At 44.9% G+C, this 17,679-nt stretch overlaps 1 protein-coding gene across 9 annotated transcripts in view; it reads left to right on the forward strand.

Moving 5' to 3' along the window:
• RALGPS1 (Ral GEF with PH domain and SH3 binding motif 1) overlaps positions 1-17,679 on the forward strand; it is a 412,834-nt gene that overhangs the window by 31,813 nt on the left and 363,342 nt on the right. For 5 of the 9 annotated variants that reach the window (XM_075905760.2, XM_075905759.2, XM_075905758.2 and 2 more), the window contains 2 exons: positions 1,507-1,632; positions 16,765-16,872. In XM_075905760.2, the coding sequence (XP_075761875.1) occupies positions 1,576-1,632; positions 16,765-16,872 (165 nt within the window). In that variant the 5' untranslated portion in view covers positions 1,507-1,575. The remainder of the gene's footprint in view (positions 1-1,506; positions 1,633-16,764; positions 16,873-17,679) is intronic. The other 4 variants (XM_075905764.2, XM_075905763.2, XM_075905761.2 and 1 more) reach the window with 1 other exon arrangement.

A 17,679-nucleotide genomic window follows, 5' to 3' on the forward strand; every position in this document is an offset into this window, starting at 1 on the left:
GTGCTGCAGCATCCCGGCTGAACGGGCTCCATGCTGTGTAGGGGAAGGTGGGGCTGAGCTCCCTCCTCCTACCCATCCTGCTGGGGAAACAGCAGCACAGTGACTCGTGAGGCTTTTCCCACTGCAAGGGGGCACAAAGCCAGGTAAGTGTCCCCCCTCATGCCCAGATCCCTGCACCCGAATCCTCCTCACTCTTCTCCTTCCACCAAGATCACCCCCCCAACTTGCTCCGACACCCTCCCTTGGTCCTGCACCCTCCCCTCCTGGCCAGACACCCTATCCCCAGCCTGCTCCTGCACCCTTGGCCCTGGCCAGACAGATGTCTCCACCCTGCTCCTGCATCCACCATTGCTCCTGCTCTCCCGTCCCCCACCAGTCAGACACCCTACTCCCAGTCTGCTTCTGCACTCTACTTCCCACTCAGACCTCACAATCTCTCCCGCCTTCTGCACCCTACCTCCTGCCCAGATCTTGCACTCCCATCCCTTTCCCACTCACTAGCAGCCTTGTCCCACACACTGAACCCCTCATTTTTGTCCCCACCTCAGAGCCTAAGGGGGTCTATAAAATCCATTAACTCTGGAACCCCAGAAAAAGTAAATCTGGCCTATGGGAAGCCCTGAACCTCGGTCCTCTCTGTCCCTTCCCCTTGCCTGGTGGGGCTGGCGCACCAGAGGAGTGAGGTGTCTCACTTGGGGGCCACATTAGTGAGGGTTAGGGGTTTTGGAGATGTGGTCCCCAACTGATTTTTCTGTGGGTCTGTAATCCCCGACCAAAAACATTTTCCCACCCTGGCCATGAATAAAGAAAACATTGAAACCTTTTGTGCTGAACATAAATTAATATTTTACTTCATTTAAAATGAAGTTTGATAAACTAACATGAGAAAGTTAAAGCAGTTAATCTGTTTAATAATTTAAATTAAACCATTCTCCCTAGCTGCAGCACTATCAAAATGGCTCGGGTGTAATTTTATAATTAATGGCGAGTTTCCATTAGCAACTGGTGGTCTGTGGAAATGTTTACACTGATCCAGGTGGTCTACATCCAAACAGTTTGAGAACCACTGTTCGTGTGGGAAAGTGTGATATGTTTTCTGAAGCTCTGTTGGTCATGTAATTGGTGTTTAGATAATGTAAGGTAAGGTGGAAGGAAAAGTGTTGCTACTTAGGTTAGTTTTTAGTGTGCATCTTCTATGTTCTTGTGTTTTCAGAGTAGGTTGGGGATGCTTAAGGCTTTTCGTGCATGCCTTTTAATGTGGACTTATTAGATCTAAACCTAATTATAAGGATCATACTTAGTTCAGGAAAAAGCCAACATTGACTTAAAAAGAGTGTTAGTATGCTATTATGACAGTCACATAGTACCCTCTTTGATGTTCTGCTTCACAGAGAATTCTTCCTCTAAGACACAATGATCTTTTTGTTCCACACATGTGGCTGTTCTCTCATAAGAGAATAAGGAAATCCCTTAAAGCAGTTTTTTATAAACATATTTGCCTTGCAGGAGTTCTCCATTCATCATGTTGGTCACCAGTGGTGGCTGAGCTGAAATTTCCTGCATCTTGAGGGGAGCATGTATAAAAGGAATGGCCTCATGGCCAATGTGACCGTCACCTCCACCACTCCTGAGGTACAGACTCAATGTTTATTTTCATTTTGTTAGCTACTGTGTCAAAGTAGAAGTTGCAGCTTATTTTGGCTTCCACAGAAAACCTTTCTGCCATGAAGCATGCCAGCCTGGTTTTTCAGGAACAGTATGGTTTTTGACTGTAAAGTTAAGTTTGAATGCTGTACTTCTGAATGTTCATAGGTTATACAAAAAGCCCTTCTTGTTATGCTTTTGACGGTTGTTGTAACTTGTTGATAGATTTAAATCAATCTAACTTGACTGATTATTTACTGAAATAGTTTTTTCAAATAAAAATAAACAGCCACCCAACCCAGAGTTGGGCCTCAGGGCTTTTCCTTTGATAGAGAATTTTGAATTTTTCTGGCTTTCATTCTGAGTAAAAAGAAAACCAAATTTCAAAACATACAATCTTCCATGAAAAGGCACTACCTTTTACCATACAGCTTTGTATTCAAATTGTAAAAACACATAGATATGGATGCAAGAAGGCATTCAGTAGCTATTTTAGGAAAATAATATACTACAGGTAAAATATGTAGTTTGTCTTGAAATGTATTGGGGTTTAAAATATCAACTGGTGTCATATGTATTTTCACTTCATACTGTAAAGCTATTTTTTCTTGGGATCTGTTCTTGGAAGCTGCTGTACGTAATGATCATCTAAGGCAGGGCTACTCAAATTTGACACAATGACACATACAGTTCATGCCAAGGGCTGCAACTTAAGTGTGGTTGCATATATACATGCAAATATATGCAAATAGCTTTTTTCACAGTGACAGACATGAATACAAAGATTAAGGCAAGACTACATAATACACAGGGCCCATTTAAGTCAATTCTGCTGGTATTAATAAAATGCAATATTTACCTGATTTCCACCCATATTACAGCACTTTTAATGAACAATGACAATTCAGGGTTTTAACTACTAAAATGCATCTCAACAGAAGCCTTTATATTGACTATTTTTTTTTGTTTTGGCTTCACAACAGTCCAGGGATTTAACTGCTAAAACATGAATCAACCCAAACTGCACCATAAACCCAAATTGCACTGTGGGCTGCAAACAAACGGGCCGCATGTTGAGTAGCCCTGATCCAAGGTCGTGTTTTTATTCTTTGTAAGAGTCTTTTATACTATACAGCACACGTTTTTCCTTTCAGTTCCTTATAATGGCCTTGTGAGGTAATTTAAGATTGTTAAACCCAGTGGCATTATTTTTCTTTATACAGGCAGTCCCCGGGTTACGTACAAGATAGGGATTGTAGGTTTGTTCTTAAGTTGAATTTGTATGTAAGTCGGAACTGGTACATATTGTAGGGGAAACTCTAGCTAAACATTTCTCCAGAGCTCAGTTTTATTCTCCCACACCTCACTTCCCTCAGTCCTTTATTCTCAAGCTGAGGTGTCTGCTGAGAAAAGCCGCTCCGCGTCTCCCTGGTCTGCTGGGGGGAAGCAACTAGTGCGGGGTTGCTTCACCCCGTTTGTAAGTAGGGATCCGATGTAAGTCGGATCCATGTAACCCGGGGACTGCCTGTATTACATTATACGTTTCTTAATTTAAATTTATCTTTTGTGTGTGTATTTTAAATGTCTCCTTGAGAAAACAAACTCATCTGTTCTGTTTTTATCCTACATGATCAGTTTAGAAGGTATTACTTAGAGTATTATTTTATGTCCAAGCCTGCTTTATGATTAAATAAATGTTCAAAATTGGTGAGTAAGGCTGTGAACTATAGTGTACTCTTACTATAATACTGTCAAGGATCTGGGGTCTCCTCTGATAAAGATCCTGTTGCATGCTGAGTGGTAGGTCTGGTTGAAAATCTTGAAAGTTAACAATGAAAATGATTAGGTTTCTGAAGATTCTTCAATTTTTTTAAAAAAAAGCCATTTTTAATTTTTGATTTGAAAAATCAGGTATTTAGTTTAGTAGATTCAAAAGAGCTCTTATGCCAGGGAAAAGTTTATTGACAACCAGGATTTTTGCCATAGCAGTGATTCTTTTCACACACACAATGATTTTCATTAAACCAGTGGGGACTTTGTTGAAGTTCCTGTTCTTCATGAAATCTTTCATCTGGTTTAGAAGTGGGCTAAGCAGTTTCACAGAAGTCCTAGTCTTCCAAAAACTGTGCAGGTTGAAGACCACTGTCTCCAACACAACGTGAATGCTAATGGGCTAACAAAATTATTTTCCATCCCAGGCTTGGATGCAGGTAGTGTTACTAAGGGAATATGTCAAAATTGCATTTTGAATTCCTCTTCTATTCCATGTTGTTGAACACAAATAGTTGTTTCATTATATTACATTATAAATCTTCCCATTCCATATTGTAGAATATAAATAGTTATTGTAAATGCACTGTTTTTTGACAAAACAAAAATTGAGCTTCAGCTTTCAGTGCAGAACTAACTTGAAATATGGTGTCACAATGGCTCTGTCATAATACTTTAAGGAAAATCATGCACTTGCTATGGGGGCTGGACTAAATGAAGCAATAGGTCTTCTGCATCTGTAAAATAGTAATTCAGTAAACTCTTTGTTGTGTTGTACAAGTTTATGCTGTTTATCTTATACTTCATGGACCTACTCATAATTTCACTTTTCCCAGTTAGGAGTTAGTTATGTTGTTCTATTCCAAAAGCCAGGATTTTAATATGAACGAACAGTTTTTCTTTGAGTACTTGCTTGTGTCCATGCCATGTTTACGGATTGTTGGAGAGTTTTCCCTTAGTGGTATCTGTCGGGCCATCAGGGGAGCCCCTGGAATGGCGCTACTATATTGGTGCATATATACCCTTGCTGGCCGTCCACCCCCTCAGTTCCTTCTTACCACCCATACCTTTCTCGCTTCCTCACAAGCGTGCTCTCCCCCAGACTCCAAACCTGAGCCTATCCTACACTGGAACCCCCTGTCCTGAGCCTCTCATATCTCCAAACTCCTGCACACCCACTTCAGTCACAACACTCCTGCACCATCCACACACTGCAAATTTGTTTCCTGAGCCCATCATACTCCCAGCCTCCCTACCCTGAGCCTCTCATGAACCCCAGCCCAAGCTCCTGCATCCTCTGAGCCACAAGCCTGCGGCTTGCTCAGCACCCCAACCCTCCACCTGACCCCAATACTCTCCAGCCTGGAGCCCCCTCCCTGAGCCAGCATTCTCTTCTCTACTTCCTCCTGCACCCAAATTCCCTCCCAGAGCTTGCACCTCTCACCCCTTCCCAGTGCTTTTTTTGTGATGGTATGCCCCGGGAGAGTGTACTGGCACCTATTTTCCCACGGCGTGGTGTTTTGTTGTTGTTGTTGTTGTTATTTTCTTGCTCAACAACTCCCCCCTTTGCACCCCACCCACCGGGTACATGGCTCTTCACACTTGATCCACCACTATTTTGGCTCCTCGTCTCTAATTGGTTGGCCACCCCTGCTCTATACACTCTGGATGTGAAACATGCTTTAGCTTTTTATTTGAAGGGGACCAAATCTTTCTGCAAGTCTCCTCAATTGTTTGTGTCCATAGCAGACAGGATGAAGGGCCAGCCTGTGTGAGCCCAGCATATTTTGTTCTGCAATAAGGAATGCTATGAGCTGACAGAGGTTACAGGTTCCAGCTCCACCTATCAGGGTCCAGGCATCTTCCACAGCCTTCATTGCTCAGGTGCCCATCATAGACATTTGCAGGGCAGCTATCTGGTTGTCATTGCACACCATTGTGAACCACTATGCTATAATGCAGCAGGCCAGGGAAGATACCGCTGTGGGTATGGCTGTGTTGCAGTCCTTCTCTCTATAAGGCTCCGACCCCACCTCTTGGGATTTGGCTTTGGAGTCACCTAAGTGGAATGGACACGAGCAAGCACTTGAAGAATAAAAAACCTTTACTACACAAGGTGAGTAACTCCTTCTTCGAGATGTGTTGCTCATGTCCATTCCACATCCCACCCTCCTCCCCGTGTCGAAGGATTCCGACAAGATGGAACTGAGGGGGTGGAGGGTCAGCGGGGGTATATATGCACTGATATAATGGCTCCACTCCAGGGGGCCCGATGGGTATCGTTAAGGAAAAACTCTCGGACTGTCTGTGCACATGGCGCACGCACACCTAAGTGAAATGGACATGAGCAACACATCTCAAAGAACAACAGTTATGAAGGTAAGTAACCATTTTTTTTCAATTTTTGTTTCCCTTGTAATTTTGCCAAATGTTGCTATAGTTTTAAAAGTCTGTTCTGCTTCCTACTTTTGTCCTTAAAGAAAAACTTTGAGCAGCATGGCCATGTTGAAGACCCTTAGTGTCCAACATTTGCATGACAGACAATAGTTTGAGAAATGTTATCCCCATTTTAAAAAATTCTTGCAGTTATATTACCTAGAACATATGGAAGCCAGATTGTTCCCTTATAGGGATATTAAGTAGCAATTAATTTGCTAGTCAAATAGTCCTTGGAATTTCCATCGACTTCTCAACTAGTCATTAGGGGAAGGCAGTTACAGCGCTCACTTCTAGGTCTCAGTGCAACCCTTCACCCCCCTCTCCCAGCTCTGCACTCTTAAAGGAAGAGAGAAACCAGTGCACAAAGACATTGGCTCAGTCTCTGGTCCCTCTCCGGGTCTCAGGACAACCCTCCTCAGCACTGCCCCTCTGCATTCTGAAAGGGACAGGGCAGTGGCAACCAGTCCCGTGGGGGTCTCAGCAGAAGTTCTCCCACTTGCCCCGTTGCCACTCAGCCCTGACAGCCACTGCTCTGTCACTTTAAAAATGCTGAGTGGCAACTGGGAGGTGGGGGAGCTTGTGTGGAGACCCATGGGACTGGCTCCATTAGCAGTGTACTACCTGTTTGCTTATAGTTCTTTAGTTAGTCATATTAGCTATTTTAGAAGTTAGCGGGCACCTCTCCCTCTTTTCTTCTTTGCTCTCACTGGGGCATGTCTTGGTCCCCAGAATTTAAAGCTTGCCAAGACTGTGGAAAGCTTATGCCAAACAGCAATCCCCACACTGAGTGCTTAAATTGTCTCAGCGAGAGGCACCAGAAAAAGAAGTGCCATATCTTTAAAAGTTTTCATTAATGGACACTTAAAAGATTGTGAGCATAGGCTCTTAGCTTGAAAGACATGCAGGCCATTCTAAAGTTCCTTGGTATTCTTACCCTCGCCACACTATGTTGGCATTTCAGGCTTCAGCCTTCTTCAAGGGTGTATCAGTTCCCAAATTGCCAAGACAGCTTCTGCAAGGGAAAATGTGGTGGGAGAAAGTGGCAGCACCAATCCTCTGGCCAATGCAAGCGTTCTTCAAACCCAAAACAAGCCTTTTGAAGGCACAGTTGAGGATAGTGCATGAGATATCTCACTGGATCCAACCCACCGTACCTTTTCTTCCCGACTATTCCTTTTTACCAGTATGTTCAGTATTACTTCGGACCGATGGGTGCTCTACATGGTGGACAAGGCATACTTTATCCAGTTCTGTACTCTTTCGCCCTTAACCCTCCTTGCCCACATCTCTTGACGGACCCTTCTTATGAGCAGCTCCTTATCTGGAGTCTGCTATTGCTAGAGGAAGTGGAGGAGACTCCCTGGGAACTCCAAGCACAAGAATTTTTACTCCCAGTATTAATACCAAAAGCCAGTGGCGGTCTCAGGCCCATTCTTGACCTGTGGCAACAAATACCTCAAGTTTGTAGTGAACACCACCCATTACCAGTTCACAGTCATGCTGCTTGGTCTTCAAAAACTGCATGACAGTTGTTGCAGCATTTCTACATAGGTGCCACGTGCATGTGTTCCTGTAACTGGATGACTGGTTGATCAAGGACCATTTCAGATCCCATGTAGAAGCACAAAATCACCTTATCAGATCCATGTTCAACAGCCTATGTCTGCCTTTGTATGAAGCAAAATCCATCCTGTCCCCTGTTCAGAGGATAGAATTTATAGGGGCAGTTCTGGACTTGAAACAAGCAAGGACAAGTTTACCAGATTCGAGATGTCAGAGCTTCAGATACTTTCCCACTACCATAGCAAACAACTCCTTGAAATTTCTTGGACACATACCCGCTTGTATCTATGTGGCGCAACACCCCAAACTCAGACTCCAGCTTTTCCCGGTGTGTCTAGTGTCAGTGTATTAAGCAGCCCAACACAAACTAGATATGATCATCACCCTGCTACTCCTTGTACTTGTCTCCTTACTATTGTGTGTAGACCCCATCAACACCTGCTCGGGGGTTCTCCTTTGTAACTCTACAGCCATCCCAGTCACTAGTGACAGATGCATCCCATTTGGGATGGGATACCCATCTTGGGGGCCTCAAGATTCAAGATCTCTGATCTCAGGCTGATTTAGATCTCCACATCAATGTCAGAAAGCTGAGAGCAGAGTGCCTTACATGCCAGATGTTTCAGACCCATCTAACAGCAGTGCTCCAATTAGTGCAAGACTCTGACCCCCACCTCCTGAATCTAGGATTGTGAGTCACTTGATTGGAATGCACATAAATAAGTAGTTGAAGGAAAAATGGTTACCTCCTAAGTGTTCTTTGAGATGTGGTGTTCATGTCCATTCCAAATACGCACCCTCCGACCCCTCTGGAACTGATGGTAAAATAGAACTGGGTGGTTGGTGGGTCAGTGGGGCTATATATTAGATGCCATAATGGCACCACTTCAGGGGATGCTCAGGCTGGCCCAACAGATGCTGCTAAAGGAAAAATCTTCCTGCTTCCTAGCATGCACACACACCTGATTGGAATGGATATGAACAACACATCTCAAAGAAGAACAGTTATGAGAAAGTAAGTAACCATTTTTTGGATTTAAAATAAAAGTAGAACAGGCTTTAAAAGAAGTACAGTAACTTTCTAGTCTTTTAAGTGAAAACATGGTTATAAAATGGAGATTTTTTTCATTAACCATTTCTTTGCTTTAATCATGAGATGTCACTTTTAAATTTCGGTTAATGATGCCACTAGATTTGCAGTGCTAAAGCAAAGCAGATTTTGCCTCTGTGTCCATCTTCAAAAAGGGTACATTTAAAAATCTTTTAAATCTTTTTTTTTTCCAGATATATTACAAGGTCTATGCATTTTCTGATGCAGGCTTGCTAGGCTGAAAAGAGATTGGTCAGATTCTTTGGCCTCATCTGCAGTTGAAAAAACAGATAGTATAATTCACCAACTATCATCGAATCATAGAATACTAGGACTGGAAGGGACCTCGAGAGGTCATTGAGTCCAGTCCCCTGCCCTCATGGCAGGACCAAGTACTGACTAGACCATCCCTGATAGACATTTATCTAACCTACTCTTAAATATCTCCAGAGATGGAGATTCCACAGCCTCCCTAGGCAACTTATTCCAGTGTTTAACTACCTTGACAGTTAGGAAGTTCTTCTGAATGTCCAACCTAAACCTTCCTTGCTGCAGTTTAAGCCCATTGCTTCTTGTCCTATCCTCAGAGGCCAAGGAGAACAATTTTTCCCCTTCCACCTTGTGACACCCTTTCAGATACCTGAAAACCACTATCATTTCCCCTCTCAGTCTTCTCCTTTCCAAACTAAACAAGCCCAATTCTTTCAGTCTTCTTTTGTAGGTCATGTTCTCTAGACCTTTAATCATTCTTGTTGCTTTTCTCTGGACCTTCTCCAATTTCTCCACAACTTTCTTGAAATGTGGTACCCAGAACTGGAGAACAGTACTCCAATTGAGGCCTAATCAGCGCAGAGTAGAGTGGAAGAATGACTTCTCGTGTCTTGCTCACAACACTCCTGTAAATGCATCCCAGAATCATGTTTGCTTTTTTTGCAACAGCGTCACACTGTTGACTCATATTTATCTTGTGGTCCACTATGACCCCTAGATCCCTTTCTGCAGTACTCCTTCTAGACAGTTGTTTCCCATTCTGTATGTGTGAAACTGTTTGTTTCTTCCTAAGCGGAGCACTTTGCATTTGTCCTTATTAAACTTCATCTGTTTACCTAAGACCATTTCTCCAGTTTGTCCAGATCATTTTAAATTATGACCCTATCCTCCTATGTGCAGAATTAGTTTTCTTATGCGCAAGTATATGGAGGTGATGTGTTGCATATCATCTCCATAGTGACAAAATCCATTCTGCACATGGACATAAAAATTAGAAAGAACACTGATCCATAGTATGTTCACATCTTGAATACTGCTTGCAGATGTGATTCCCCATCTTTATGTTCACGTCTTGAATACTGCTTGCAGATGTGATTCCCCATCTTAACAAAAAAAAAAACCAAAAAAAAGGGGGAATTGGAAAAGGTACAGAAAAGGGCAACAAAAAGGATTAGGGGTATGGAATAGTTTCCACATGAGGGGAGATTAATAAGACTGATACTTTTCAGCTTGAAAAGGAAACTACTAAAGTGAGGTGGATGTGAATACATGTCTGTAAAATCATGACTGGTGATGAGAAAGTAAATAAGGAAGTGTTATTTACTCCTCATAATTTCATTTGGTGGCTCCAGTTTCTCTGTTAATAGGGAGGAAATTTAAAATGAACAAGAATGTATTTCTTCTCACAATGCACAGTCAATGTGTAGAACTCCTTGCCAGAGGATTCTGTGAAGGTCAAGATTACAGCAGACTTGTAGAAAAGAACTAGATAAATTCATGGAGGATAGATTCATTAGTGGCTATAAACCAGGATGGGCAGAGATGCAAAGCCATGCACTGAAGTGTCCCTAGCCTCTGTTTACCAGCAGCTGAGAATGGGTGAAAGGAGAGGAATAAACTGATGATTATCTGTTTTATTTGTTCACCCTGAAGCACTTTTATTGGCCACTATAGGAAGACAGGATACTGGGATAGATGGACCATTGGCCTGACTCGGTATGGCCATTGTTGTGTTCTGATAGTGTGCTTTGACAATTTTGTATTTTTATGTCTTACTTTTGTAAGCGAGGTGAAACTTGGGAGTACAGCAGACAAATCAGACTCCTGAAAGGGCTGCAGTAGTCTGGAAAGATTGAGAACCACTGATGTGGCTGATGCAGCCCAGCTGTGCATAGGAGGCTGTCAAGAAGACTGAGGTGGTGCAGGACCTTATCTCTTGCATGGAGCTAATATAGGTATTCAGAGAGGGATGAATGTGGTCAACCAGGACAAGGAACATGATTTTTATAGTAGCATTTCGGTTGGACTGGATGGGGGGTAGTGCAATAATTGCACAGGTCTGAGGGAATGATATTGCAGTAGTGAAGACAGAAGATGATCCGGGCAAGCGCAAGCATTAGAGTTGCATTTAGCTGTCTCAGAACTGGATGAGTTTGAGGTTTTCAATAGGTTATGGGGAAAGAAAGCAGCAAGATTTGGATGTGGCCTTGTTGTGTGGAGAAAAGGGGGAGAGAAGAGATAAAGCTGTCCCATTTGAGCTTAGGAAATTGCAGTCAGTTTCCTTTTATGTTACTGTTTTCTTTTTAATTTAAATATTTAAAATAGTCTTTTTAGAAAACAAAACTTGGGCTTAAATTGCAGTAAGTGAGGTTTAGGTTGGAGATCAGGAAAATCTTCCTGCCTGTCAGGGTGATTAAATACTGGAATAAATTGCCTAGGGGGGTTGTGGAATCTCCATCTCTGGAGATATTTAAGAGCAGGTTAGACCGAAACATGTCAGGGATGATCTAGACAGTGTTTGGTCCTGCCGTGAAGGCAGGGGACTGGACTCAATGACCTCTTGAGGTCCCTTCCAGTTCTAGTGTTCTGTGATTCTAAGGGTACGTCTACACTGCAGCATTTTTCCAGAATAACGTCTTTTATTCCGGAAAAACAATACTTGCGTCCACACTGTGATTGCATTATTTCAAGAAAAAGTCAAAAAAACGGAGTGCTTTTTTCCAATGGTGGTAAACCACATTGTGTGAGGAATAAGGGTTTTCCCGACAAAGCTTTTTCAGAAAATGGAATGTGTGGATGCGGAAGAGGGAATTATTTTGAAAAAAGAGGCCTCCAGGAAATAATACAGGTGCCCTGATTGCCACTCAATCCACTCTCATCACAACTCTATAGTTCCTGTCTCCCAGCAGTCATAGATACCCGGGACAGGCCTTGTGGCAGGAAGCTGGCCCTGGAAACTGCAACTCACTGTGCGGCTACCACTGCCACACATCTGGGCACTATGTTGCAGCCACAAGCCCCCAGGAGCCCACTTGCCCTCACAGGGAGCATGCCAGGGGCAGGAAAATGTATGTGCCATCCTGGTCTGGAGCTCTCCTGGAGGTATGGGCTGAGTAGGAGATCCTACAGGATTTCCGCTTCAGACGGTACGCCAATATATATGGCTGATAGCCTGGCCACGAGGGGTCACCTCTGAACTCAGGAGGAGGTCTGGAGCAAGGTGAAGGAGCTGCAGCAGAGGTATGCCAGGACCAGAGAGCATAGCTCTCGCTCCGGGGCAGGACCCACTGCTGCCCCTACTACAGTGAACTGCACCGCATCCTGGGGGGTGGTGCAGCCCCTTTCCCAACTCTGGTGATGGACTTGGGGCTGGAGACGCCTGTCGTCACCTGCCTTGGGTCCAAGCCCACAATGAGGAGGAGGAGCTGGAGGAGAAGGAAACCATGAGCACTATCACCACGCTCATGTTGGATTCGGTACCCCAACGACTGGGTGTCTCTCAGGCATCCTCTGAGGCTGGGGAGGGATCATCAGGTGAGTGTTCTTAGTTTTTCACACACACAGGGTGGGGGTGGCAGGCGCTGAGGGGCTGTGGTGTGATAGTCGCTCGGCCTTCTCGGCTTGGCCCTCACTCTGCAGTCTGTGCATGAGGATGCACATGCAGCACCAGTCTGTGCTATTGTGCTATGCAGCTCCAGGAGGCAGCCCTGAAGCATTCCCGGGCTCCTGCTCACAGGCTCTGGGGAGACCAGACACACTGACATCCGGGGGGGACGCCCTCCTATCACCAGCCACTGCTGGAAGGAGGCTAGGTAAAAGGGCACATGCAGGTCTGCACACAGACTTGAGAGTGCCACACAAGACACATGTGAATGCCTGCATGCTCGAGGCACCACCCCTTCCTGGGGTTAGCGCTGCCAGGCGCAGGTGTGTGTGTAGCCCCGATGGAAGGCCAGGCTGCTCAAGGCCCCTCTTCTGGCCATGGGATTCTAGTGTGGCTGGACACTTCCCCTGCCTGCTTTTCCGTGGGATGGGGGTGTGTGGATACGGGAAACATGGTCCCCTGAGCACCTCTGGCCCCTATAAGGCAGGGCCCGCTATCCAAGCAACACATGGCCTTGCTCCCAGGAAATCACTGTCCTGTATCCTGAGGACTGTTGCTTGCAGCTTGCTGATAAGGGCAAGGCCTCAGGGACAGTGTCTCCAGGGATGACTGACTGCCTCTCTTTATTCTCACCAGCTGTGACTGTGGGGCGATCACCACCAGCTGCCTGACCCCGGGGGAGCTGCAGGTGTCAGAGGGTCCAAAAGGACCTCATGAGGGAGCACGTGTCCGTCCTCCTGGACATGCAGCAGACTCTGGCCCAGAAGGTCCGGAATGACACACAATGGCGGGCCCAGATGTGGCCCAAGCTGCTGCAGCAGGGCCGCAACATATTTGCCACTGTCCTGGAGATGATGGCCTACCTGGCTCCTGTCCCTGCTCCTTTCCTGGCCCCCCTTGCCATGCCTGATCCTGCTCCTCCTGCCATGCCTATCCCCTTGTTCTCCCATGATCCTCCCCTCCCCATTCCTGAAGTTGCCGTGGTCCCTGGACCCCAGGTGGAACTACCACCCGAACCAAGCTCCAGTCTCAGGTCCAGCTCTGAGCCTGTCCTCCCCCTCCAAGGTTCCCATCCTCCCCAATCCCCATATCCAGGTTTTTAGCACCTTTACTCCCTGTTACTTTTATCACAAAACCCCCCAAAGACTTCTGTTTTTTAACACAAAACTTGTTTTTATTTACTGTACAGGGAAGAGGGGAGGGGGAGGGGTTGTTGTGGGGAAGGCAGAGAGAGGCAAGGCACAGGCCCCTAGTGGGGAGGCACTGGGGAGAATTACTGGGATCCATCAGAGAAACTCTTCCTCAGAACCTCCTGGATGCACACCCCCACCTGATGGGCCTGGAGGATGGCAGCTGAGCGCAGCTGCTTGAAGGTCCATCCCTCCCGCCCAACCTCTGTCCCTCTCTCCCCCCCAGGAAGGAAGGCCTCCTAATGGCCACTCTTCATAATGTTGTGGAGAACACAACAGGATTACACCACCTGAGGATGTTGTGCTCCCCACATCAAGGCAGGTTAGGAGCCCCTGCTGGTCATCCCCCCACTCCATCAACAGCTGGCCCCACCAGTCGGAACTGGTATCCAGCCTCTACCAGTCTATCTGCCATGGGGTGTGGTTACAGGGGCCTTGTTCCCGCATACAGGTAGAGGTTCTCAAATATGAACTCTGAGTTGAGCTCATGCAGGACCATAAAGGCAGCCTGCAGAAACTGCAGCATGGCAGTGTGGGGCCATCGCGTGCCCAGAGGCTTCTCTGGCTGCATCGTAGGGAATGCTGTGGTGTCCTGAAGCAGGACAACAAGAGCACACACTGCAAATGTTATGCTGTCCTTCAGAGAGGTAGGCAAGCAAGCAGAAGAAGCTGAGAAACAGCTGTCCAGAGGAGTCTGTCATGATTATGAGGGTTAGCCAGCAGCCTGAGGATTAAGGGGTTAACTACACCTACTCAGGTGGAGTGACCAGTAGGAATGTAGGTGGGACTTTCAAACTGGGACAAAGGAATTTGGATTTTTTCCTTTCTCCTTTTGTCTCTCTGAGGGAGTCCTCTGCAGCTACAGAGAGGAACAAGCATATCTCTCTCTCTCTCTCTCTCTCTCTCTCTCCAAGAAACAATTCTTCACTTTCTTTTGGCTATTTTGGCCTGTGCTTCTACTTGTATTCGTCTTTTCTCCGCTTTTATTGCTGCTAGCCTCTCCAGATGTTCTTGTTGGACACGCTGCTCCTTGGCCTCTCTTTGTGCTTGCCTTGCCTTGCCTTGTGTTCTTGTTCCTCACACTCAGTTTTGCTCGCCTCTCCTCTCTATCCGTAGGATAAGCTCAACCTCTTTCTGAGTTAGAGGTCTGCCAACTGCCTTACAGGCAGCTTCCCATAGAGGAGGCAGAGGTGAGGGAGGAGCAGCACTGCTGTACATTGCTCCTGCTCTCTCCTTGGGGTATGAATCTGTCCTAGAGCTGGACATCCTGCCTTAACTACCCTAGCTATCCAGTTGTCCCGAAAACTAGAAAAAAAACCCAAAACTTGTTGGGATGGTCTGTGTCTGGCTTAAGCTTCTGTCTGCCTCTCCCCGAGGCCCCACAGAAACAAAAGAAAGAGAGAAAAAAAGAGAAAAAACTGCAAAGCTTGCAACTCAAAGAAAAACCAGTGTCCTTTTAAAAATCCTGGGTTCTCAAAATAATCCCACCGCTATGCCACCATGTCATGGCTCCTTCCCCACTCTGGCATGATAAATGCAGAAGTGGGGGCCAGCAAGTGAACCCCAAAGCCTTATCTACCAGGCTTTGGTATAAAACTTCCCCCAAAATCTTTAAAACCTAGATCTTGGGAATAAAACTTCCGCTGCCACCACCCAAATGTTGATAAAGAAATCAGGGGAAAGATCATTTGGGAAATCTCATCCCTAAAATAAAAATCAGGGCACACAATTAACCAATGCCAGGTTAATAAAAAGAAAAGAAAGAACTTTTATTATTACAACAATATACCTGTTGCAAGCATAATCACTAGATGGGAAGGTGGTAAAATATACTCATGGGCTACGTCTACACTGGCCCCTTTTCCGGAAGGGGCATGTTAATTTCAGAGGTCGCAATAGGGAAATCCGCGGGGGATTTAAATATCCCCCGCGGCATTTAAATAAAAATGTCCTCCGCTTTTTTCCGGCTTTTAGAAAAGCTGGAAAAGAGCGTCTACACTGGCCCCGATCCTCCGGAAAAAGCGCCCTTTTCCGGAGGATCTTATTCCTACTTCGAAAAGGGCGCTTTTTCCGGAGGATCGGGGCCAGTGTAGACGCTCTTTTCCGGCTTTTCTAAAAGCCGGAAAAAAGCGGCGGACATTTTTATTTAAATGCCGCGGGGGATTTAAATATCCCCCGCGGATTTCCCTATTGCGATCGCTGAAATTAACATGCCCCTTCCGGAAAAGGGGCCAGTGTAGACGTAGCCATGGAGAAACTCCATGGCCTAGAACTTAGTTACAAAGAAAAGCCAAAACATCTTTTAAACAGTGCCAGATCTCAGATCCCATACCCAGCCCCTTAAAACAATAAAGCCTAACGAAACTACCTAAACGTTACCCTACTTGCAGAAAGTGAAGAATTGTTTCTTGGAGAGAGAGAGAGACATGCTTGTCCCTCTCTGTAGCTGCAGAGGACTCCCTCAGAGAGACAAAAGGAGAAAGGAAAAAACCCAAATTCCTTTGTCCCAGTTTGAAAGTCCCACCTACATTCCTACTGGTCACTCCACCTGGGTAGGTGTAGTTAACCCCTTAATCCCCAAGCTGCTGGCTAACCCTCATAATCATGACAGGGTCCATTTAAGCATGGGACTCAATGAGCCTTAGGCAACAGCCCCCGGAAGCAACTGCTGACCTAGTGCCCTGCCTGAACTGCTTCCGGTTGGCCTTAAATGCGAGATAGAGTCCAACGAGTATGGACGCTCTATTTTGAAATAGCACATCACTATTTCATTGAGCTTTTTTTGTGTAGACACGTTATTTCGAAATAAACTTTTCCAGACGTTCTCTTCCAGAATAGCTTATTCTGAAAGAAGCTTGCAGTCGAGACGTAGCCTAAGACTTGATACAACTAAAATTTTACTAGAAGAAGCCATTCCGGTATTTTTTAGATTTTGAATGAAAAGCCTGTTCTGACATATTTTGTCTGTTGTATAATAAATATTGACATTCATAAGCTGCACTTGAATACATATATTTTCAGAAAAGATTTGCAATGCATTGTATAAAAATTCTTTCTTTCTATGTTGGTCAGTTTTTAGTAGAGATTTTTATTCATGTCTATGAATGTGATATCTTTATTTAGACTTTATTTTTTGTTTGACATGAAAATCCATCACTTTGCATATAAGACTTTTAATTTTTCACTTTCTGTAGGATAGTAGCAGCTCTGAATCTCTGGAAGGAAGGAGTTCAGACTATGCCAATAAAAGCTATGATGCGGTTGTATTTGATGTATTGAAAGTAACTCCTGAAGAGTTTGCAGTAAGTAAAATTGTTGTTTGAAATTGTGCTTATAATATTCAGAGCTAGCAGTGTAAAATAGTATCATACTTTTTAAATTTTTTCCTTTAAAATGAAACTCTTTAAACCACAGAGCTTTCAGCACTTTTAGGGTACGTCTAAATTACGTGCCTCTGGCGACAGATGCATGTAGATTAGACTACCCGGCATAGGAAAATGAAGCGGCGATTTAAATAATTGCTGCTTCATTTAAATTTAAATGGCTGCCGCGCTGAGCCGATCAGATGTTTGTCGGCTCAGTGCGGTAGTCTGGACGCTCCGCGGTCAACATCAAAGGCATTTGTTGACCTCCGAGGTATGCCTCATCGGTCAAGGCATACCTGGGAGGTCGACAAATGCCTTTGATGTCGACCGCAGAGTGTCCAGACTACTGCACTGAGCCGATCAGCTGTTTATCGGCTCAGCGTGGCAGCCATTTAAATTTAAATGAAGCGGCGATTATTTAAGTTGCCACTTCATTTTCCTATGCCGGGTAGTCTAATCTACATGCATCTGTCGCCAGAGGCATGTAGTCTAGATGTACCCTTAAAGATAAGCTTATGACCATATATATTTTGAGCTTTATGTCCCAACAAAAAGAATATGGAGCTGATTCAACATTTATTTTTCTGTTGAAACTAATTACAAAGCTGTTTTGATTTTTTCCAAAGTATTAGCTGTTTTTTAAGTGGGTTTTAAAAATACTGCCTAACATCCATAGCCCTTTTAGAAGCTATGTAATGCAGAGACAGCCATACTCAATGTATTTATTTTTTAACCTGAATTTCT

The sequence above is a fragment of the Pelodiscus sinensis genome, chromosome 23, assembly GCF_052426305.1.
Source record: "Pelodiscus sinensis isolate ZL-2025 chromosome 23, ASM5242630v1, whole genome shotgun sequence".
NCBI classification, from domain to species: Eukaryota; Metazoa; Chordata; order Testudines; family Trionychidae; genus Pelodiscus; species Pelodiscus sinensis.